This window comes from Oryctolagus cuniculus, chromosome 7 (genome assembly GCF_051225735.1).
Source record: "Oryctolagus cuniculus isolate XC-2025 breed Fujian yellow rabbit chromosome 7, ASM5122573v1, whole genome shotgun sequence".
Taxonomy (NCBI): Eukaryota; Metazoa; Chordata; class Mammalia; order Lagomorpha; family Leporidae; genus Oryctolagus; species Oryctolagus cuniculus.
The window spans coordinates 131,177,600-131,199,860 of NC_142873.1; the positions used below are offsets into that span (position 1 = coordinate 131,177,600).

Here is a 22,261-nt window from a genome sequence, read left to right on the forward strand (position 1 = left end):
CTTAGGCCACCGCCCTAGCCTGTCTTCCTCTGTTGTTTAGAGCAGGGATGGGCAAGTTCTTTTCTGTGAGGGTAGAATGGTCACCACCTCAAGCTTGGTGGGCCATTCAGTTCTGCACCATTCATCTAGGGAGCCTGAAATCAATCATAAACCAGCGTGTGTTACCCCCCCAAAAAAGGGGGGGTATGGACACTGATAACACTGATATGTGAATTTCGTGCAGTTTTTAAAAAAATATTGATTTATTTACTTGAAAGTCAGAGTCACACAGAGAGAGGAGAGGCAGAGAGAGAGAGAGAGAGAGGTCTTCCATCTGCTGGGTCACTCTTCAATTGGCCACAACGGCCAGAGCTGTGCCGATCCGAAGCCAGGAGCTTCTTCCAGGTCTCTCATGCGAGTACAGGGGCCCAAGGACTTGGGCCATCTTTCACTGCTTTCCCAGGCCATAGCAGAGAGCTGGATCAGAAGTGGAGCAGCCAGGACTTGAACTGGCACCCACATGGAATGCTGGCACTGCAGGTGGTGGGTTTATCCGCTATGCCACAGTGCTGGCCCAAAATTTCATGCAGTTTTAACATGCCACAAAATCTTTAGATAGTGTCAATATTTAAAAAAAAATATTTATTTATTTGAGAGAGAGAGTTACAGAGAGAGGTCTTCTATCTGCTGGTACAATCCCAAAATGGCAGACTGGAAGCCAGGAGTCAGGAACTTATTCTAGGTCTCCCATGTGGGTTCAGGAGCCCAAGCACTTGGGCCATCTTCCACTTTTTCCCCAGGCCACAGCACAGAGAGTTGGATTGGAAGGGGCGCAGTCGGGACACAAACCGGCCCCCATGTGGGATGCAGGCACAGCAGGCGGATGTTTAGCCTCTGATGCCACAGCACTGGCCCCTCAACTAAACATTTTTTTTTTTTCAAGATTTAGCTACTTATTTATTTGAAAGAGTTTCAGAGAGAAGTCTTCCATCTGCCGGTTCACTCCCCAAATGGCCGCCATGGCTGGAGCTGGGCCAATCCGAAGCCAGGAGCCAGGAGCTTCCTCCAGGTCTCCCACGTGGGTGCAAGGACCTGCGCCATTACAGAGAGCTGGATCGGAAGAGAAGCCGGGACTTGAGCTGGTGCTAGTAAGATTCAGCTTCTTTCTTACTCTGTCATTCCCCACAACACTCAAGTGTTGGGTTCTTTTAAAAACATCGGATGACACTGTCCTAGTTAAAATCTTCATGACGTTTAGGACAGTCCAAATTCCTCAAGGGAGTTGATGGGCCTCGGTATGACTTTTCCAACTTTACCTCGCCACTCTCCCCCATTCCTGTCCAAACTTCCACTTAGCCGTTGCTTCCCCTGGGTGGCCACAGAAGGTTCTAACACTTCTTCTCCGTTACCTCCCTACTTCCCCATCCTTTACATCTTGGCTTAGATTAAATCTTCCCTACCAGACTGAGTTCCTCGAGCACTGAACCCAGGGCCCGGCACACATGAATGCAATGTGTTTGGTAAATGAACGTTGTGCTGCGGAAGATGGTCTGAGGGAGGTCCAGGCAGCACACAGCTCATCCGGGCAGCGCCAGTAATGCAGGGCGGAGAGGCCTGCAGCAACACTTCCAGAGTCGCCCGTCCATCTTTCCAGCCTCACACGGCTTTGAGTGCTAAAATCTCTCCTCAAAAGGCGGTTCTGCCGCGCTGCCCCTACCAGCTTGGGAGCTCTTCCCCAGAGTTGAGTTACGGAATCTGCTTCCCAGGGATGACTTCTCCAGCAGAAATACAAATTCTGTAACTTTCGCCTTTAAACTAAAGTATCACAGCTCATCCGATGACTTCCTTCGGTGCAGAGCACGGAGACGAGCTGTTTAAGAAAGAAGCCAGTCTCGGCCGGCGCCGCGGCTCACTAGGCTAATCCTCCGCCTAGCGGCGCCGGCACACCGGGTTCTAGTCCTGGTAGGGGCGCCGGATTCTGTCCCGGTTGCCCCTCTTCCAGGCCAGCCCTCAGGCCAGCCCTCTGCTGTGGCCAGGGGGTGCAGTGGAGGATGGCCCAGGTGCTTGGGTGCTGCACCCCATGGGAGACCAGGAGAAGCACCTGGCTCCTGGCTCCTGCCATCGGATCAGCGCGGTGCGCCGGCCGCGGCGGCCATTGGAGGGTGAACCAATGGCAAAGGAAGACCTTTCTCTCTGTCTCTCTCTCTCACTGTCCACTCTGCCTGTCAAAAAAAAAAAAAAAAAAAAGCCAGTCTCCTACGGCCGCATCTCGGCCACTGCGGACGGAGACGGCACTGAGCACCACAGAACGGAGCCCCTGTGGAAATGCAGCTCTGTCTCTGTTCCAGCCTTCCCCTGCAGCCCGCCCAGGGCCTCCACATCGTGACACAGGACCAACAACTCCACCGCCTGTCTTAAGGTGGAAAGAGGAGCAAGGGCATTCATCCCAAGAGTCTCCTTGTGAAGTAACTTTCACCTTGTCCCCCATCTGTATCCAACTCTGGCCCAAGAACATGTTCCCCTCTCCCGGGAAAGCCCTCCCTACGCTGATCTGGTGAACTCCAAGCAATCTGTCAATGCTTGCCTCAAATATTCTCGTCCAAGAAGCCTTTTTGACCTCTTGCTGTCATCCCAGGCACCTCTCTCTGTTCCCACAAAGTCTTGCACACAGCATGCTCATTCAGTCACTCATGGAACAGATACTAGATGCTTAACTCTTCCAGGACACAGCAGTAAAAATCAAAAACCAAAAACACCAGGCCATCCTTCCTGCCCTCATAAAGGCACTCACTCTAAGACTGTCTTGAAGGGAAACTGCCCATCTTCCATCACAAACACATTTTCCCAGCCTCGTGCCTATGCGGACACTAGAAGGCAGGCCTCGGGTGTAGCTGCACCTGCTGGACAGCCCATGGCAAGAACCGGGCTGCCCCCCCCCCCTCTCTACAGTCCCAAACTGGGTAGTTACGCAGAGCTGGCTCCTCTGCTGGATCACCGTCCTCCCTCCCCTGTGTCTCCTGGAGCCCGTGACTTGGCTGCAGAGTGGTCGGTATCTAAACCGCAGGGTCCTTGGCTGTCTCACCATTGCCCTCGTCCCTGTTGCACAGGAAGGGCATGTTGAACGACACCCTATGCTGTCGTGGACTCCAGCTGCTTCCTCTGCCACCGCTAGTCGCTGGGAGGCATCGCTGTCCACAAGAAGGGAGAACAGAACCCAGACAATGCCTTGCGGAAGGAACACCGGGGACTTTCTTTCCCTCAATGCGACACCCATTTTCCCCAAGTCATGTTACTGTTCACAGGGTACTCTCGTATCCATTCGCTTATTTGACACTTTGAACAAAGGTATTATCCTCACTGTACAGGTGACGAAGCTGAAAGAGGAAGTGAAATTCTCAACCTCTCAGCTGTTTGAAAAAATGACCCCAGACTCAAAAGCTTGCCAAATGATTCCCACTTCATCATCAAAACCCTTTTTTCCAAAGGGTCTCCCAGCCTCAAACATCCCAAGTAAGTGGCCCTTCTGCCACTCTCCAGAGCTGACCACACTGAAGCTGTTGGAACATCCTTGGACCGAATGGTGTTGTGAAGCACCTGGGGCTTTGCCTTCTCTGACCAGCAAGCTTGAACCTAAGCGGGAGATAGCTAGTCTTAAGCATGAACAAACAAGGGGACTTTAACAAGTTCATGGAGCATGGACGTAAAAGTATTTGATGCAAAAAATTCTGAAATCCACGTATACATGGGCCTTCAGAAGGTTCATGAAAAATATATGGACTTAAAAATATTTTTAGGGGCCGGAGCTGTGGCGCAGCTGGTTAACACCCTGGCCTGAAGTGCCGGCATCTCATATGGGCGCTGGTTCTAGTCCCAGCTGCTCCTCTTCCAATCAAGCTCTCTGCTGTGGCCTGGGAAGGCAGTGGAAGATGGCCCAAGTCCTTGGGTCCCTGCACCCACGTGGGAGACCCGGAAGAAGCTCCTGGCTTCAGATCTGCGCAGCTCCAGCCGTTGCAGCCATCTGGAGAGTGAACCAGTGGATGGAAGACCTCTCTCTCTGTCTCTGCCTCTATGTAACTTTTTCAAATAAATAAATCTTTAAAATAAATATTTTTATACCAATAGATATATCCTTTAATTCCATTTCTCCATGAAGTGTTTTTTTTTTTTTAAGATTTATTTATTTGCAAGGCAGAGTTAGAGAGAGAGATCTTCCATCTGCTGGTTCACTCCCCAGATGGCCACAACAGTCTGAGCTGTGCCCATCTGAAGCCAGGAATCAGGAGCTTCTTTTGGGTCTTCCACGCGGGTGCAAGGGCCCAAGGACTTGGGACATCTTCTACTGCTTTCCCAGGCCATAGCAGGGAGCTAGATCAGACGTGGAACAGCCGGGACTTGAACCAGCGCCCCTATCGGATGCCGGCACTTCAGGTGGTGGCTTTACCTGCTATGCCACAGTGCCGGCCCTGTCCTTGAAGTTTCTGAAATAACTTCATGCACAGCAAGGCCTTGGCTCTGGGCTGTGTGGGTCTCTGGAGACGCTGATCTTCTGAGGAGACAGTGCTTTCACTGTAGCACCCTAGAAACAAGGAAGGTGTCTGGTGCAGCAGGTAAGATGCCACCAGGAACACTCCCACCCCGCGGAGCAGTGCCTGGGCTCCAGTCCTGGCTCTGCTTTTAATTCCAGCTGCCGGCCAGCTAATGCAGGAAGGCAGCAGGTGATGGTTCAGTACTGGGGTCCCTGCCACCCAGAGGAGACCTAGACTGAACTGGCAGATAGATCTCTTTCTCGAATAAACAAAAATAACAACACAATACAAGAAAACACACATAAACTTTATTTACAGTTGAAAACTTAAACACAGACAATCTTGGGTTCTGAATCTGTGATACCTCCTGGGTCTCTTGATCAAAGGGGAAGCAGCAGGCAGGAAGCACAGCCAGAGCGAAGCACACCTCCTGGAGCGAGGGGAGGCCTACGACGGCAGAGCAGTGGTGGTCAGTGAGGGGCACAGGTGAGCCGCCGGGGCTCCCCGCTGCCCTCCACACTCCTGCTCCTCTTTCCCAACAGCACAGCCACAGGTCAGACTCCAGTTCCGCAGGGCACCCTTGAGAGGTATAGCGCACAAGAACCAGGCATACTGTCCCGTTTACTGTTTCCCCGTCCCACTCCGAGCAGCAGGCATGGTTTCTATGGAGAGGAGCACAGGAGGCCCGGGGCTCACTGTCCTGAGGTCACGGCGGTGAGTGTGCTGGGCTCCAAAGCCCGCGCGTGCTTCTTGGACTGACAGCTGTCTGTGGAGCTCCAGAACAGAGCAGTCCTTCCTCCTGGCACGTTTTGGAGAAAGGAAGGTCCACACTGTGTTTATGGCCTTGAAGAGCACTCTCAGATACTACTGCCCCCTCCGCCGGGCCCCACCCTCCCCCTGTGGACAGTGGGTCCCGGTGGTGTCATAATGTAGATAGACAGAAGTTAAACCCCGGGTCCTCCAAACTCTATAAAAATGTATAAACTCACTTAGAAACTGCATGGCGCGGCCAGCGCCGCAGCTCACTAGGCTAATCAATCCTCCACCTGCGGCGCCAGCACACCAGGTTCTAGTCCCGGTTGGGGCGCTGGATTCTCTCCCGGTTGCCCCTCTTCCAGTCCAGCTCTCTGCAGTGGCCTGGGAAGGCAGTGGAGGATGGCCCAAGTCCTTGGGCCCTGCACCCGCATGGGAGACCAGGAGGAAGCACCTGGCTCCTGACTTTGGATCGGCGCAGTGTGCCAGCCGGAGCGGCCATTTGGGGGTGAACCAATGGAAGGAAGACCTTTCTCTCTGTCTCTCCTTCTCACTAACTCTGCCTGTCCAGAAGAAAAAAAAAAAAAAAGGAAAGAAAAGAAAAGAAAAGGAACTGCATAGCGCACCTGGACCCAAGCTCTAATAGATCAGGCACTGTGTCAGTGACCACGGTTCTTGCTTTAAGGAGCTCAGTGACCAATGGGTTAAGTGCTGTAAAGGAGGAATAAACCAAACGCTGCTGGAGCCCCCGGGCTGGAACCGTTCACTAAGCCTAGGCCTGGGAGGAGAGGATGCAGGGATTCACAAACTGATGTTAGCACCAGCTATGGGCGTGCTCCTGAAGAGGGGCCGGGAGGGATTAGGATTAGTAAAACCTACATTTATACTGTGTTATAAGATCATAGTCAACACCGAAGATTCAAGTGTAAAAAGGACAATATCAACTGTAAAGAGTCTCTCTGCTATCTACTCTGAACTACTGGGGTGGGCATTTAGTACAGCAGTTAAGATGCCACTAGGGATGCCCACATTCCACACTGGAGAGCCTGAGTTCAAATCCTGGCTTCTCTTCTTTGGATTCAGCTTCTTGCTAACGTGCACCCTTGGAGACAGCAAGCATAAGCTAAAATACTTGGGTCCCGGCCACCCACCTAGGAGGCCTGGATTAAAGCCTCAGCTCCTAGCTTTGGTCTGGCACAGTCCTAGGTGCTATAGGCATTTGGGGAGTGAATCAGTGGATGGAAGATATGTGTCTGTCTCTCTGCCTTTTAAGTAAAATGAAAATAAAAGTTTTAAAAAGTTCATGGACACTGTATTATGAAACAGATGTCCATGATTTCAAAACATCTTACACCAATAACTTCATTTTTCTCTGAACTTTTAGAATCCTCTTGTGTATGTAAGTAGCAAAGGACCCAGTTCAGATGACAGTTGGAGAATCCTGAGGGTTGATGTCAGTTTACTCTATACCTAACCATATTCATCATGCAGAGCCACTGAGATCAAAACCCAACACAACGACCAAGGCTTCTCCATCTCAAGGTCTAGAGCAGTACAGAAAACTTTATTTTCACTAAAAACTAAGTCAGAACTTAGGAAGGCAAAACACAAAAGAGTTCCGGAGGGAAGTGCTCCCAAAGGAGGTTCAGCTGATGAAGTGATTTCACCTGTCTTCCATCTTTGGTTCCTCGCCTCTTCATCCCATATTCCAGGGCCACCAAGGGAGTGTCTCCTCCTGGGTCCTTTCTCTGGACTATTGCGAGTTCGCAATCAAAACAGACACTGTGGCTCTATTCTCTTGTAGCTCAAAGTCAGCACCAGCATCACCTGGGAGCTGGTCACAAAGGAACAACCCAGGGCAGGCATTTGGTGCAACAGTTAAGAAACTGCTCGGGATGCCCACCTCCTGTACGATGCCTGGGTGCAAGTCCTGGCTGTGTTCCCAATTCTAGCCTCTTGATAATGTGCACCCTGGGAGGCAGCAGAGGCAGCAGTGCCACCATGTGGGAGACCTGGGTTTCCTGACTTTGGCCTGGCCCAGCCCTGGTTGCTACAGACACTGGGGAGTGAACCAGTGGACAGGAGATCTCTATCCATTTTTCTCTCTGCCTTTCAAACAAATTTAAAAAAAATTTAAATGCAAAATTTCAGCACCATCCAGATCCACTGACTCAGACCCAGTTATTTTAACAATTTCTCTTGGATACTGATCTACACATGGAACTATGAGAAATACTGCCCAGGAGGGCTTAAAAACATCATCTATGTCCAAGCATTCTTCTGCCACCAAAAAACTTGAGGGCTAGGAAACCCTCCTGAAATTTTAGAGAAAAATGGTATCATGATACCACTTCCCTCCATGGCCCCCTCCACTCCCTGGGGCAGTAATCTCTTCTCCCTGATTCTCCCAAATCACATTATGCAGCAACCCAGAGTGGGCTACCTATTTGTAGAATCCTTTCCATCAGACTGCCCCTAGCTTCTCTAACACTGTAAAGCCTATGTTAGGGCTTCCTGGTAGAGTAACATGAAATAATTGAAGTACAGTTCTTAGCTCAATATTTGGGCAGGACAAGTACTTGGCAGGGCAGACTCTGTGGTACAATGGGTCAAGCAGCTGCTTGGGACAACCACATACCACTCTGAAGTCCTGATCTGTCTAGGCTTCTCTGCTTCGGATCCAGCTTCCTGCTAATGTGCACCCTGGGAGGCAGCAAGTGGTCCCTGCCACCCACTTGAGAGACCTGGATTAAGTTCTGGGCTCCTGGTTTCAGCCTGGTCCAGCCACAGCTATTGCAGCCATTTGGGGGAGTGAACAAGCAGATGGCGATCTCTTTCTCTCCCCTACCCCACCCCCATCATTCTTGCCTTTTAAATAAGCAATTTTAAAAAGTGATGTATTTGATAAATGATAATTGCTTTTATTATCATGTTTCTAACACTTATGAGATGGAATTCTGAGCAAGTCCAGATTATGAGACTGAATGGGAGGTACCTAAGTTTGGAGCTCACTGTCCCATTTAGTAGCCAGTAGCTGCATATGGCCCCTGAATTATATAAAATAAAAAATTCATCCCTCAGTCATACTAGCCACATCTCAAGTGCTCAACAGTCCTGTGGCCAGAACCTTCCAAACAGGGCAGCAGAGACAGAACGTCGCCCTCGTCACGGAAAGAATGGTCTCTTCCAGGGCCCGGGTCCACAGGGCCTCTGGAATGTCAAACAGCCCCAGAGGAGCGTGTCCTGCTGGAGCCCCGGGCTGAGAGGAGGGCCTTCATGGGGCAGAGTGCACATGCTTCTGCTAACGGCAGACGGGAGGGGAAAGCTCATGATCTCCCCCCTCCCCCCCGGGAAGGGGCTTCCAGCAACTTCCCGTGAAGGACTCAGAAAACGCAGAAGAGACCCCAAACGTAGAAATTCTGAGTTTTGTATTATCACTCTTATCCTCCAGTAGTTATGGGTGGTCCGTTGTTTGAAGGAAAAGGACGTGTGCGTTCAACTGTAGCAGCACATGCTTGTGCACACGGAGGGAGCTGCCAGCACCTATTGAAAGGGGAGAGCAGGTTGAGCCCAAGGGGCCCCTGGGATTGGCGGAAGGGAAAGTTCAGGGTTGTCAGTCGGGCCTGGGGAGGCCCCGTTGGTTGCAGAAGAGAGAGGCTCATGCACAGCTCTCAGCACACACTTGCGCATTCCTGCCTCAGCATTGCTGACGCCAGGTCCCTGCCTAAAATGCCTGACATTCCGCCTCTCTACTAACTCATGCAATACATTTTTATCAAATGCCTATAATTGCCAGATGCTCTGAGCACCAAGTGAGTCACAGATACAGGTACAGGCAGTCGTTAATATGGCCTGGTATGTGCCTGGATCTCCATATGGAGATAAATAAAAATAAATTCTGGATAGCCCTTTTTTTTTTTTTTTTTTTTTTAAGATTGATAGATTTATTTGAAAGGCAGAGTTAGAGAGAAGAAGGAATCCTCCATCTGCTGCTTCACTCCCCAGATGGCCACAATGGCCAGGGCCAGGCTAGCCTGAAGCCAGGAGCTTCTTCTGGGTCTCCCATGTGGGTGCAGGAGCCAAAGGACACAGGCCATCAGCAGGGAGCTGGATTGGAAGTGGAATAGCCCAGACACAAACCTGTGCCCATGTGGGAAGGTGGCGTCACAGGCAGTGGCTTTACCTGCTATGCCACAACAAGGGCCCCTGGATACTTTATCATCTCTAGATTACTTATGATACACAAAGCGGGTAAATCCTATGTAAAGTTGTTATCCTGTATTGTGCGGAGAAGAATGACCAGAAAGGAAAGAAATTCTTTTTCAAATATTTTCAGTCTGCATTTGCCTGCATCTATAGAACCGGAACCTGCGAATAGGGAGGGCCAATTTTGCACGATGCCAGCGGCTCATGGAATATGGCATAGTTTTGTTTTATAAATACAAAGGTAGTCTCACACGCACTAACAAGGAAAGATCTTCAAGATATAATGCCGCGTTGAAAACACAGTGAACAAGGTAGTCTGGTGTTGTTCAGGAAACTGAAAGTTCTCATGAGACGGTATTGTGTCACTTGTCTAATGGAACAGGGAAGCCTTAATCAGATCATGTTTTGCTTTTCTTTCCAAGCTGCACCTGGTCTTCCCAGCCGCTAGTCTATTCTTAAAAGGGACTAAGACACACTCTTCCTCTGCCATCTTCACAGCGACCCTGAGACAGAGGCATTATCACCATTCTGCAGAGGAAAGGGAACTGATACCCCACGTCACAAACAGGGGACATGGGCTCCATCCTGTATCTTCAAGTCTAAAATTCTTTCCACTGGACCATGCCACCTTCTCTGGGGTCTGGTTCCTAACCAAACAGGATACAGACCCACTTACCTGGTTCAGTCTTGGTCTGGACTACATCTCCCCACACTGTGAGATCACCACAGGCAGCTTGGGTTTATTGTTGGGGCCTGTGGGAACATTCTGGGAAGAGAGCAGAGGACACTTACCTTCTCAGTCACGTGTTCACTCCTTCACTGAAGCCATACCGATGTCTGCCTGTTCCTGTGCTAATGACCCAGGACTCAGAGACTGATATGACAATCTACATCCCAGCAGACAGGAAAAGGACACAGTACAGTTCAAAGAAAAATGTAAAGCACTTGGAAAATATCAAGCTATGATTCATAACAACACAGTAAGTCACAGAGTTATATACAGAGACAAAGCAACTAAACTGATGCTTAAAAGGGTGGCATAGGGGGAAGGGCGTTTGGCTTAGCAGTTAAAGACACCGGCACCCCCCATCAGGGAAGTACCTGGGTTCCAGTCCCAGCTCCACCGCCGATTCCAGCTAATACACAGCCTGGGAGGCAGCAGGTTATGGCTTAAGTACTTGAGTCCCTGTCACCCACATGGGAGATCTAAACTGAGTTCCCAGATCCCGCCTCAGTCTCCCAGACCCAGCTACTGCAGGCATTTGCAGAGTGAACGAGCAGATGGAAGATCTGTTTAGCTCTTTGATGGGGGGGGGGAGGGGGCAAAATTAAATGAACAGAAAAGAAAATAGAGAAGGCTTGATCTGGGCCTAGATGGATGAACGCGATCCCACCAAGGGGAAGAGAAAGAAGAGCATCCAGGTGGAGGAAACAGCAGGGGCAAGGGCTGGGGCGGAGCCGTGTGTGGCACAGTGGGAGCAGGGCCAGCAGCCCGACACAGAGAGTGCAGCACAGTGGGGCAGGCAGGGATCAGATCACGAGGGACCCTGGACGCAGGGCTGAGGGGACCAGGTTGCCAGAGGCCGCTCCTCATTGTGGGACAGAGAGCCTAACCAACAGGGACAGAGCACTCGAGGGGAGAGTGCGACCTCCTCCCTTTCCAGAGGGTGTGCAGGGAACCAGAGGCAGGGAAGACTGGCCCTGTCTTTACCTTCTCTAGTCAGCAGGGACCAGACCCGAATGGTTGGGAAGGAGAGCAAGTAGGACTTACCTCAATCTTTCTCATCACCAGAAGGCCATCGATGATTTTTCCTGCAGGAAGAGTACAAGTTGGACTTTATTCTTCTTGTTTACATAGCATTTTCATTTCCAAAGCATGTTCTTGGATATTATCTTACTAATCCCTTTTACTAACTTTCAGAAATGGAGGGGCTGTTGTTGTGGTGTAGCAGGTAAAGCCGCCTACGATGCCAGCATCCCATATGGGTGCTGGTTTGTGTCCAGGATGCTCTACTTCTGATCCAGCTCCCTGCTAAAGGCCTAGGAAAAGCAGTGGAAGATGTCCCAAGCGTTTGGACCCCTCCCACCTACGTGGGAGATATGGATGAGGCTCCTGGCTCCTGGTTCTGCCCTGGCCCAGCGCTAACCATTGCAGCCATGGGGGGAGTAAACCAGCACATGGATGATCTCTCTTTCCCTCTTTCTCTGCAACTCTGACTTTCACATAAACAAACAAAATCTTAGAAAAAAATTGGGATTCAGTGGAAGCAAAATGACTTGCCTAAGGTCACAGGTAACAAGTAGCAAAGTTAGGGCTCAAGCTTATTTTTTTTTATTTTATAGATTTAGTTACTTGAGAGGTAGAGTTAGAGAGAGAGAGGTCTTCCATCCGCTGGTCCACTCCTAAAATGGCCCCAACGGCTAAAGCTGAGCAGATCTGGAGCCATGGGCCAGGAGCCAGAGCCAGGAGCTTCCTCTGGGTCTTCCACAAGGGTGCAGGTGCCCAAGCACTTGGGCCACCTTCCACTACTTTTCCAGGCACATTTGCAGAGAGCTGCATGGGAAGAGGAGCAGCCAGGCCTTGAACCAGCACCCATATGGGATGCTAGTGCCACAGGCGGAAACTTAGCCTATCACACCACAGTGTCAGCCCCACGTCTGAACAATTTTAAAACCCACTCTAGTATGTTGCCTGTATGGCATGTCTTTTTTTTTTTTTAGATTTATTATTTTAAAGGCAGAGTTGGGGGGGGAGGGTTGTCCTTCCATCCACTAGTTTACTCTCAAAATGGCCGCAATAGCCCAAGCTGGGCCGAACCAAAACCAGGAGCTTCTTTTGGGTCTCTCACAGGGGTGTTGGGGCCCAAGAACTTGGGCCATCTTCTGCTTTCCCAGGTTACAGCAGAGAGCTGAATCGGAAGTGGAGCAGCCAGGATTTGAACCAGCGCCCACATGGAATGCCGGTACTGCAGGTGATGGCTTAGCTCACTACTAGGGCATTTCTTTAGTCCCAACATCTGAGTTTTTTCCTTCAGCATACCTACTACCCAAGTGGTTACACACCACATCAGGTCGCCCCTTTGCCCTTCCTTCTAGTCCTCTAACCGCACATCTTCCCCACCCCACTAGCATCTGCCCTCCTACTACCTGGAGGTAACACCAGTTGCACATTCTTGGCAAGGGTTTGGGACTGGCTCCTCTGGGAGTCCCACCTTGGATGAATGGAGCCTAGCCATCAGGACAGGAGTAGAACTTACCAAATACTACGTGCTTCCCATCCAGCCAATCGCACTTCGAGCAGGTGATAAAGAACTGACAGCCGTTTGTACTGGGACCGCTGTTGGCCTGATGGGGACCAAACACACCTGCAGTTACTTTCTCTGTCCATGTTAGAGGCGAGATTCCCAAAGGAGCCTGTGGCCCTGGTTCCTCCACACTTCCTTTCAGTAAACCTATGTGAGCACCTATTAGGAGTCACAGCCTAAGCCAGGATCAAAAGATACAGAGATGGGGGCTGCAACACCAGTACCCAACAGGTGCTGATGAGTCCTGGCTGCTCCACTTCTGATCCGGCTCCCTGCTAATGTACCTGGGAAAGCAGTAGGGGACGGCTCGTGTACTTGGGTTCCTGCCACCTACGTGGGAGAGCCAGATGGAGTTCCAGGCTCCTGGCTTCTGCCCGGCCCAGGCCAGTGTGGCCATTTGTGGAGTGAACCAGCAGACAGAAGAGCTTGCCCTCTCTTTCTCCCCTCTAACTTTGCTTCTTAAATAACAAACATTAAAAGACTTAAAAAGCAAAACCCAAAAACACAAAGATGAACAAACACAGCAGCCCTGCTCTTGAGGAGCTGGACCCTTTAATAAATGTACATTTTCCCTACAGAGTGTTTACAATAGGAACAATTGTTTTGGAGACATGATTTGTTGTATTAGACCCAAACTGGTTACAACTTGATAATTACAAATTAGCTGCCAGCTGGGAAAGGCCTGTCTGAATGACTTTGTACTAGATCATAACAATACTAACAAAATGTAAGGAGCTGCAAGAAGCTGCTGTGCTAGAAAAACGACATTTAGTTTATGCTTGCTTGTAGTTATTCATATTCAGAGCCACACCCAATCTCATTATTATTGAAATTTATAGGAAAAATTACTTTCCAGAGAATCTGAAACTGTCTAGCCATCTCTTTCTTTGACATTGTTTTTAATTATTGTATTTAATAATGCACTATAATTACACAGCAGAGTGATACCTTGCAAAGAATCCTTGACTTTCATATGAAGTGGACTTTGCATACATTTTAAACTGATAACCTAAACTGCCTTTAACCTGCGAAATTCAGACTTCTGTATATCAGTGAACTCCGGCTGGAATTCGGCAGCACTGCCTTACAACAGGGTCAGTTTAACTATGTGAATATTTTGTTGTACATTTCCCTTATTTTGGAAAACAATGAGTAGAGAGAGGAAAACTGAAATTATTACTACTCTGAAGGAAAGACAGATCTCATAAAATTACCCACTGAGACAAAAGTGGCAATTTGATTAGATAGGCCACTAACTTGAATCAGATTTTTAATGGATTTAAATTGGCTAGGTCTGTGTTTCAACTGTGAGGAAAAAATGTGAACGAAGTACTGGCAAAACATTAAAGATTATGTTTAGAGAGGTGACCACCAGTTAGGGATTTTATATCATATTTTACAAATCCCTCATGTAAGAAGGGGCTAGGGGCCGGCGCTGTGGCGTAGTGGGTAAAGCTGCTGCCTGTGGTGCTGGCATCCCATATGGGCGCCCATTCAAGTCCCAGCTGTTCCACTTCTGATCCAGCTCTCTGCTATGGCCTGGGAAAGAAGTAGAAGATGGCCCAAGTCTTTGCATGAGACCCAGAAGCAGTTCCTGGCTCCTGGCTTCAGATCAGTGAAGCTCCGGCCGTTGTGGCCATCTAGGGAGTGAACCGGCGGATGGAAGACCTTCCTTTCTCTCTCTCTCTCTGCCTCTCTGTAACTCTGCCTTTCAAATAAGTAAATAAATCTAAAAAAAAAAAAAAAAAAAAAAAAAGATGGGGCTATTTTGGGGATGTATTCAAAACATTTCGTATGAAAAGTAACAGACTGCCTAAACAGGCCAGAGTAGTCCCAGTTTGGAATGTAGGATAGAATTCCCAAGGATTCCGATCATCTTGTTTCTTTTTGCTGCTGCTATGTATAATCATTTCTCCTCAAGTAGGTACAAAAACAGTCATACACGTTTGTATAGCTCAAGGACACTCTCTGCTGTAGGCACTTATTTATTCACATTCATTCTCTGGTGGTGTAGCTCCTGTTTACAGCCTAAGGTCTTGTCCAGATGACCTGGCTCGAACCCTAGCTCCACCACTGACTGTGACTTTGGTTAGCCACATAATGTCTATGTCTCACTTTCCTCACGTGTACCCATCTCAAATGGATGAGGAGAGGACTGAAATGGATTAACACACAGAAAGCACTTGTCAAATGCACCTTCAGTGTTCGCTTCCACTCCGATCATCACCCAGTCATTCACCAACACCTGCTCAGAAGCCCTTCTAGGTCAGGAAGTGAGGTCTGGAGATGAATGACAGCCAGTCCTTGCCTTGGAAGAACTCATGACTTAGTAGAAGATGGAAACAAAAACAACTGTGCTGCAAGATACGTGACCGCACAGTCCAGCCAGTGCCACCCCGCAGGGGCAAGCATCAGAGGGGACTTCTAATCCTCATGGTGAAAGTGAGCCTACCCGAGCGGCTTCTGCACTCATCCTGCACTTGGCCGAGTGGTTTTCCTTGAAGGAGGCTTGCATACTGTTTGCTGAACTGGTCTCTCCCCTGGGTATGGCAGTGCCCTAAATGGCTTCTCTGCCCCAGTCCCATCATCCCCTTCTGCCACTCACATTGTGGGCAGGATCCTGACTCTAAACCACAAAGCTGGGGCAGGCATTTGATGCAGCAGTTAAGACATCACTTGGGACACTCACATTCCATCTCAGAGTGCCTCTGCTTCCGATTCCAGCTTCTAATAATGTGTACCCTGGGAGGCAGCAAGTAATGGTTTAAGTGCTTGGGGTCCCAGCCACCCATGTGGCTTGAGTTCTAGGCTCCTGGGTTTAGCCTGGTCAAATCCCAGCTGTTGTGGGCATGTGGGAAGTGAACCAGTGAATGGAAGATCTGCCTCACTCTCTCTTTTAAATAAAAATTTAAAATATAAAGTTTTAGGAACAGGTACACAGCAGTTAAGATACCTCTTGGGACACCTGCATCCATATTGGAGTCTCTGGGTTTGGGTCCCAGGTCTGTTCCTTGTTCCAATTTCCTGCTAATGCACAGCTGGGGGCAGCTACTTGGGTACCTGTCACCCATATGGAAGAGCTGGATTTGAGGTCCTGGCTTGGCAAGGCAGCAAAGTATTTGCTTCCATCCCACAAGACAGCATGGGGCCTCAAGAGGGGCCCAGAAATGAGCTGGCTATAAATCTAACCCAAAACCCTGATTGGAACTCACTTACCATAGAAAGCAGACCTGGAGCTGAGTGCCTAAGCTTAAAATTTTCATCGGCAAATGGTCCTCGGTAAATACTGGCAACACCAGTACCATCTCCCTGAGTGGAGAGAAGGGAAGTGTTAGCAACACGGAGCATTGAGCATCTTAGAAACCAGAAGAAAGGGAAGGGTGTTTGGTCCAGCAGTTAGTGTTGCTTGGGACACCCACATCCCCCATCAGAGTGCCTGGGCTGGAGTCCCAGCTCCAAGCTAACGTGCACCCTGAGAGGTAGCAGGTGATGGACTGAGTAGTTGGGTCCGTTCCACTCAGATGGGAGACCTGGATTGAGTTCCTGGCTCTTGACTGGCCAACCCCTGGCTGTTACAGGCATTTGATGAGTGAACCAGCAGAAGATATCTCTGTCTGTCTCTCTCTCGTGTGTGTGTGTGTGTGTGTGTGTGTGTGCGTATGCCTTTCAAATCAGTATTTTAAAAAAGAACATCATGGTTAGCAGCAAAAGATGATTCCAGTGGGCTCTCTCAGTGAATACAGTGAACATCCCTTCAGAACTACCTATCTGGTTCTAATTCTTTGCCTACCAATCAATTTCTGATGAAAGACCTAGCTTTCCAGGCACTGTGGCACTGGAAGTGGAAGGGCAAATGGGATGCAAGCATCCAACTCACTGGAGGAAGCTTTATACCGCCACTCAGAACACTCAGGTCAGCTCCTTCTAACTCAGGTCCTGTGGACAGTTCCTGCAGGGCTGTCATGGACCGTCTGGCAGTAGGCTGGGAAAGTCGTTTCTGACCTGAAGGGCTGAGGTTTAATGACTTTGTGCAAGTGTTGATGTCACTGGTGCAGTCAGTAGTGGCCAACAACTCTAAAGGATGTCCCTCTCACCATCTTCTAACTCGACCCCGTCAATCCTGGCTACTGTTCTTTCTCAAGCTCCGGCCTGGGTCCCCCCTAGTAAGAACAGCAGCAGCAGTAACAACAAAACTAACCCCCGGGGTTTGACAGGGAAGGAAAAACACTTACATTAACAAAGTCACCACCTTGAATCATGAAATCCTTTATAACCCTGAAACAAGATTCCACGGTTTAGAAAAACATTGACTTAGCCACCGAGGTGTCAGACTAATGTCGACTTCAAAGTACAATGTTTACATCACTTTTACTATCAAATGATTATTCTTTTTGGAATGAGTGGGCTGAAAGGATCACTAACCTTAGGAAGGGTTTTAATTATACATAAGGGCATCCTGGAGAGGTGATCTAAGTGCATGATCTGGTATTTGAACAGGAACAAGTAAAACCCTGCAGGAAAAACTACCAAAATATTCACCATGGCAAAAGCGGGTCAAGGGCTTGACGTCAGCTTTGGGGCCAAGAACAACGGAGAATATATGTGGGATGGCCCCTACACCAGGGGGCTTAATAACGGTTGCTACTACTCTTAGGCAGGGGTCCCTAACTTTTCTCAACCTGTTTCCTCCTCTGCAACAGAAAATAATGCGTGCTACCTCACAGGGGTGTTGTTGGAGGTCAGAGACCACACCTGCCTATGTGAAAGTTGTCAGGATTAAAATGGAAGTAATAGATAAACAAACAAAAATAAATAAAAGGATACAGCTGGGAGGTTATGAAGAAAGGATTCTCATCCACAAACTGCCCGATATCAACAATCACCACCAGACTCCACCGGAACAACCACGCACAAAGGCCACCACGGCCTTGCACAGGAAGCACTTCTGTGAGGACAGCTGCGTGCCACACTTGTGCTGCTCCCTGTAGCCAAGTGCTTTAAAATCGCTTACGTAAGGGTGGCGTTGTGCTGCAGCCAGTGAAGCCGCCACCTGTGGCACTGGCATCCCATGCGTGCTGCACACTCTCCTGACAATTCAGCTCCTTGATAGTGTGACTGGGAAAGCAGCAGATGATAGCCCAAGGACTTGGGCCCCTATGATCCATCTGGGAGACCTGGATTTGCCATGGACCAGTCCCAGCTGTTGTAGCCATATGGACAATGAACCAACGGATAAAAGATCTGTCAGTTTGCCTTTCAAATAAATAAATAAATAAATAGTTTAAAAAAAAAAAAAAAAGAACTAGGAGTCACTGTTGTGGCACAGCAGGCTGAGCCGCTGCCTGCAATGCTGGCATCCCTTCTGGGTGCCGCTTCAACTCCTGGCTGCCCACTTCATCCAGCTCCCTGCTACTGCACCAGAGAAAGCAGGGAAGATGGTCCAAGTACTGACCCCCTGCCTCCTATGTGGGATACCCCGATAGAGTTCCAGGCTTCTGGCTCTGAACTGGTCTAGCCCTCGCCTGGGCAATAAACAGTGGATGTAAGATCTCTCTCTCCCTCTCTCTAACTCTGCTTTTTAAATGAATATATAAATCTTTAAAATCTGTGGTCACACAAATAAAGGCATGAAATTGATAGGACAGTGGAACGATGCAGTTTCTGGGTTAAATACATAAGATGAATCAGTGGAGGACTGTAAGTGTAGCTAGAACATTTAGATCTTCAGGTTGCTGAGTCCACAGAAACATGTCTTCTCAAGGGCTAAGAATTAGCCTCTGATTTAGTTCTCTTCAAAGCTCCTCATCAGGAGGGCGGATGTTTGGTCTTGTGGTTAAAATGCTGCTGGGGACATCCCCATCCCACGTCGGAATGCCTGGCTCACTCCCAATTCCAGCTTCCTGATAACGCGCACCCTGGCAGGCAGCAGGTGATGGCTCAAGTCACTGGGTCCCTGCCACCCACATGGGAGGGCTGGACTGAGTTCCTGGCTTCCAGCTTCAGCCTGGTCCAGTTTTGGCTATTGTGGGAATTTGGGGAGTGAAGTAGCAGACGGGAGCTAACTCCCTGTTTCTCATGTCTCTCAAATACTAAATAAAAAATAAAAATCCTAACCCCGTAACAAAGTACACTCAGCCTTCCATATCCATAGATTCCACAACCAAGGAATTCAAGCAACCTGAGATAAAAAATATTTGGGAGAAAAAACTATATCTGAACTGAACATGTATTGAGTTATTTTTCTCACCATTATTTCCTGAACAATATAGTATTACATTTTATTAGGTATATGCAAAGGAGCTGGTGCTGTGGTGTAATGGGTAAAGCTGCAGCTTGCAATGCTGCCATCCCATATGGGTGCTGATTCGAGTCCTGGCTGCTCTGCTTTTGATCCCATTCTCTGCTAGTGACCTGGGAAAGCAGCAGAAGATGGCCCAAAGTGCTTGGGCCCTTGCACCCACGTGGGAGACCTGGAAGAGGCTCCTGACTGGCCCAGCTCTGGCCATTGCAGCCATTTGGGGAGTGAACCAGTGGATGGAAGATATCTCTCTGCCTCTCCCTCTGTCTGTAACTCCAACTCTCAAATAAATAAATAAATCGTAAGGGGGGAGGCGGCGCTGTCGCATAGCAGGTAAACTCGCCACCTGCAGTGCTGGCATCGCATATGGGTGCTGGTTCTAGTCCTGGCTGCTCCACTTCCAATCCAACTCTCTGCTATGGCCTGGGAAAGCAATGGAGGATGGCCCAAGTCCTCGAGCCCCTGCACCTGCATGGGAGACCTGGAAATAGCTCCTGGCTTCTGGCTTCAGATTGGGACAGCTCTGGCTGTTGCAGTCAACTGGGGAGTGAGCCAGCAGATGGAAGATGTCTCTCTCTCTCTGCCTCTCCCTCTCTCTCTTTCAAATAAATAAATAAATCTTAAAAATATATATGGGAGGACTGTGTGGGTTATATGCAAAACAGGGGCACTTTAAAAAGTTGATGGAAAATGGAATTAAAAGATAAACTTATTTTGGTGCAAAAACTTGGGAAATCCATATATACGAGTACTATGTATTTTATGTAAGGGACCAGGCATCCTTGGATTTAGGTACCTGAGGGGGATCCTGGAACCAATCCCCTGTGGATGCTGAGAGGCGTCCCAGCCCCCAGGATGCTTGCCAACGGCCTTACCTGTGGAAGGTGCTTCCTTTGTATCCAATGGGAACCCCATCTTTTCTATAAGCAAAAAGAAAGAGACTTGGAATGACGACAGGTAATCAAAGGCCTCTGCAGCTCCTGCACTGGAGCAGAGGGGCTCTCCTAGAGACCGCTGAGAGAAGAGCACCTGCGAAGGACAGACCCCTGGGGTGCCACCTTTTATCAGCACCGCCTGCAATCACTGGCGGCCTGCTGGTGGTTCCCCAATACAGTCAGTGCGGCCCTAAGACACCCATAGGAGCAGGCAGAGAAGTGAAGCACGCCCGAGACTGACCTGAATTCTCCAGTGCAGAACTGCCTGAAAGGAAAGAGTGAAGACTCAGTCACTGTGGCATTACAGTCGTGCGCGCCTCGGACCTCGGAGGGCCGGGTGCAGACGCCGGAGCCAGCAAGCCCGTCAACCTGCCCCCACGCGTGCACAGACGCAGGCCTGCAGACTGCGGACGCGAACTGACACGCGAACAGTCACCATGGTGACCGTTCGGGCCGAGCCCGCACCAAGCGACTCTGCAGGCCGCCTGGGGTCCGGCGGCTGGCTCGGCTCACCTGGCGGAGCTGGAGCATCTCCTTACCTAAAGTTCTCGGCCGTCTTGGGCACAACATCTGCAAAGAGCTCGATCTTCATGCGACCAACTTCCTGTAACCGGAGGGAGACGGAGATGGTCACAAGGCTCAGTTCAAGTCTGTGAAGGGCTCAGGGAGCTGGGAGCCCCGGAGGCTGACCCGTCCGCTTTCTCCCGCCTCCGCATCCCTGGCCTAGCCGTGGGTCCCCCCAGCCCCTCCAGAAGCAGGGAGCCAGGATGCGCGCCATTCCCACGCCTCCTGCTACCAGGCCCCTGGCAGCGGGTCGCTGGGTCTGGCTGCAGATTCACTCTCTGGCGTCCCTGGGTTGGTGGGTTCTGCCCCTCTAACCCCATTCCCTCCCGCGTGAGTCGGAGTGGCCGCCTGGATCTCACCTGGCCGCCAATACTGACATCAAAGAACACTACGGGGTTGACAGGGCTTGAATTTGCCACCGCCATGGCTCCGACCCGGAAGCAAACGTCGAGAGCGGGGAGTTCCGGCTGACTAAGACCCAGCCCCCTCGTGGAGGCGGGGCGGGAGGGAGAGGAGGCCGCGGCGCAGGCGCAGTAGAAGCCGACCGGCTTCCGGGGCGGGTGCGGTGGCTCCGGGCGGCTCCGTGGCGGTGGCGTGGAGGCTGTACCGCCGGTAAAGCCTCGGCGTCTTTTCCCTCAAGGTCAACGGGACCCCGCTCGCGTATCTGTACTAATACGGTCCAAATTCTAGGGTCTTTGGGCAGTCTGCAGATTCCATCAGCTTACAGCTAAGACATCTGAAGCGCCCACCGCGCGGGCAGGGTCTTGCCGCTGCCCAGGTGAGACCCAAGGCAGGCGCTCTGGTTTGCTCGCGCTCAGCGGGCGCTTGGAGCAGCCTGACGCAGACTCCCTCGGTGAATGCTTACCCCTTCTTCCTTCACGTCGGGACATCGGAATTCTGTGGCTTCCAGCCCACTTCCCCCAGAGCAGCTGGAACTTGCCGCCACCCGCCTGGCCTCCCCTGCTACCCCTCGCACTGTTGCCGGGCGCGGGCCTGTGTTCTTGGGGCCTCTGGGATGCCCCCTGGTACGAGCTGGCCCCTCTTCTTCCAGATCTCAGTGGAGGTCAGGGGATGTTCCTTGTACAAGGTGCAGGGCGCAGCCTGACGGCTCCCCCTCAGAGACAACACTGCACCCAACCTAAGACAGCCTTCCTGCACTCGGATCACCTGTTTTCTTTACACCACTCCCCCAGCCAAAATTGCCTTGCAGCACCTGTCTCCACAGGGACATCCGGCTCCCTGAAGGCCCGGAACCTCCAGGGAAGTGGACTCCGCCTGTTTGGTTCACCGCTGTAGCTGCAGTGCCTGCTATTGCTGAGCTCTTAGCGGTATTCAATAGATTCAGTTCACTGAGTGAAAGGTGGACTGGGCAAGGTTCGGGGTCAGAGTGTGCAACTGGTACTTTTGATCATCCTTTGTAATTCTGTGATCTGAGGAGCCGAGGATAGGGGCCAATGCTGTGGCATAGTGAGTAAAGCCACTGCCTGGAGTGCCGGCATCCCATATGGACGCCGGTTCGAGTCCCAGCTGCAATGGCCGGAGCTGAGCTGATCTGAAGCCAGGGACCAGGAGCTGCCTCTGGGTCTCCCACATGGGTGCAGGGACCCAGGGACTTGGGCCATCCTCTGCTGCTTTCCCAGGCCATAGCAGAGAGCTGGATTGGAAGTGGGGCAGCTGAGACTCAAACTAGTACCC

The 22,261-nt window shown here is 50.4% G+C and overlaps 1 protein-coding gene across 28 annotated transcripts; it reads right to left on the minus strand.

Moving 5' to 3' along the window:
- Window positions 1-4,791: 4,791 nt before the first annotated feature.
- PPIH (peptidylprolyl isomerase H) lies at window positions 4,792-21,824 on the minus strand. 28 transcript variants are annotated; one of them, XR_011390754.2, is made up of 11 exons: window positions 20,926-21,015; window positions 20,542-20,606; window positions 20,244-20,267; window positions 19,943-19,987; window positions 17,002-17,044; window positions 15,986-16,078; window positions 12,722-12,809; window positions 11,236-11,276; window positions 10,141-10,230; window positions 7,897-8,801; window positions 4,792-5,304 (listed from the first exon to the last, which is right to left on the minus strand). XR_011390754.2 is itself a non-coding variant. In XM_089300854.1 (10 exons), exons 2-9 carry the CDS (start codon window positions 20,592-20,594, stop codon window positions 10,162-10,164), a joined length of 456 nt encoding a protein of 151 aa, XP_089156980.1. In that variant the 5' UTR covers window positions 20,595-20,606; window positions 21,432-21,794; the 3' UTR covers window positions 4,792-4,952; window positions 10,141-10,161. The 28 variants fall into 28 exon arrangements, 14 of the variants coding, with proteins under 14 accessions (XP_089156980.1, XP_089156979.1, XP_008263672.1 ...); XR_011390755.2 differs by lacking the exon at window positions 4,792-5,304 and adding an exon at window positions 6,796-7,367; XR_016211074.1 differs by lacking the exon at window positions 4,792-5,304 and adding an exon at window positions 6,796-7,367 and having other exon boundaries at window positions 7,897-9,992.
- Between the last annotated feature and the right edge of the window lie 437 nt (window positions 21,825-22,261).

Bases quoted from the DNA above. Each gene is read 5' to 3' on its own strand.
- PPIH (XM_089300845.1), bottom strand. From the start codon at position 20,991: ATGGCGGTGGCAAATTCAAGCCCTGTCAACCCCGTAGTGTTCTTTGAT. The intron at 19,988-20,243 runs GTCAGTCTCGGG...TTTTGCTTATAG, and splicing joins TTCTGCACTGGAGAATTCAG to AAAAGATGGGGTTCCCATTG. The intron at 12,810-15,985 runs GTAAGTGAGTTC...GGTCCCCATCAG, and splicing joins CTCCAGGTCTGCTTTCTATG to GCCAACAGCGGTCCCAGTAC.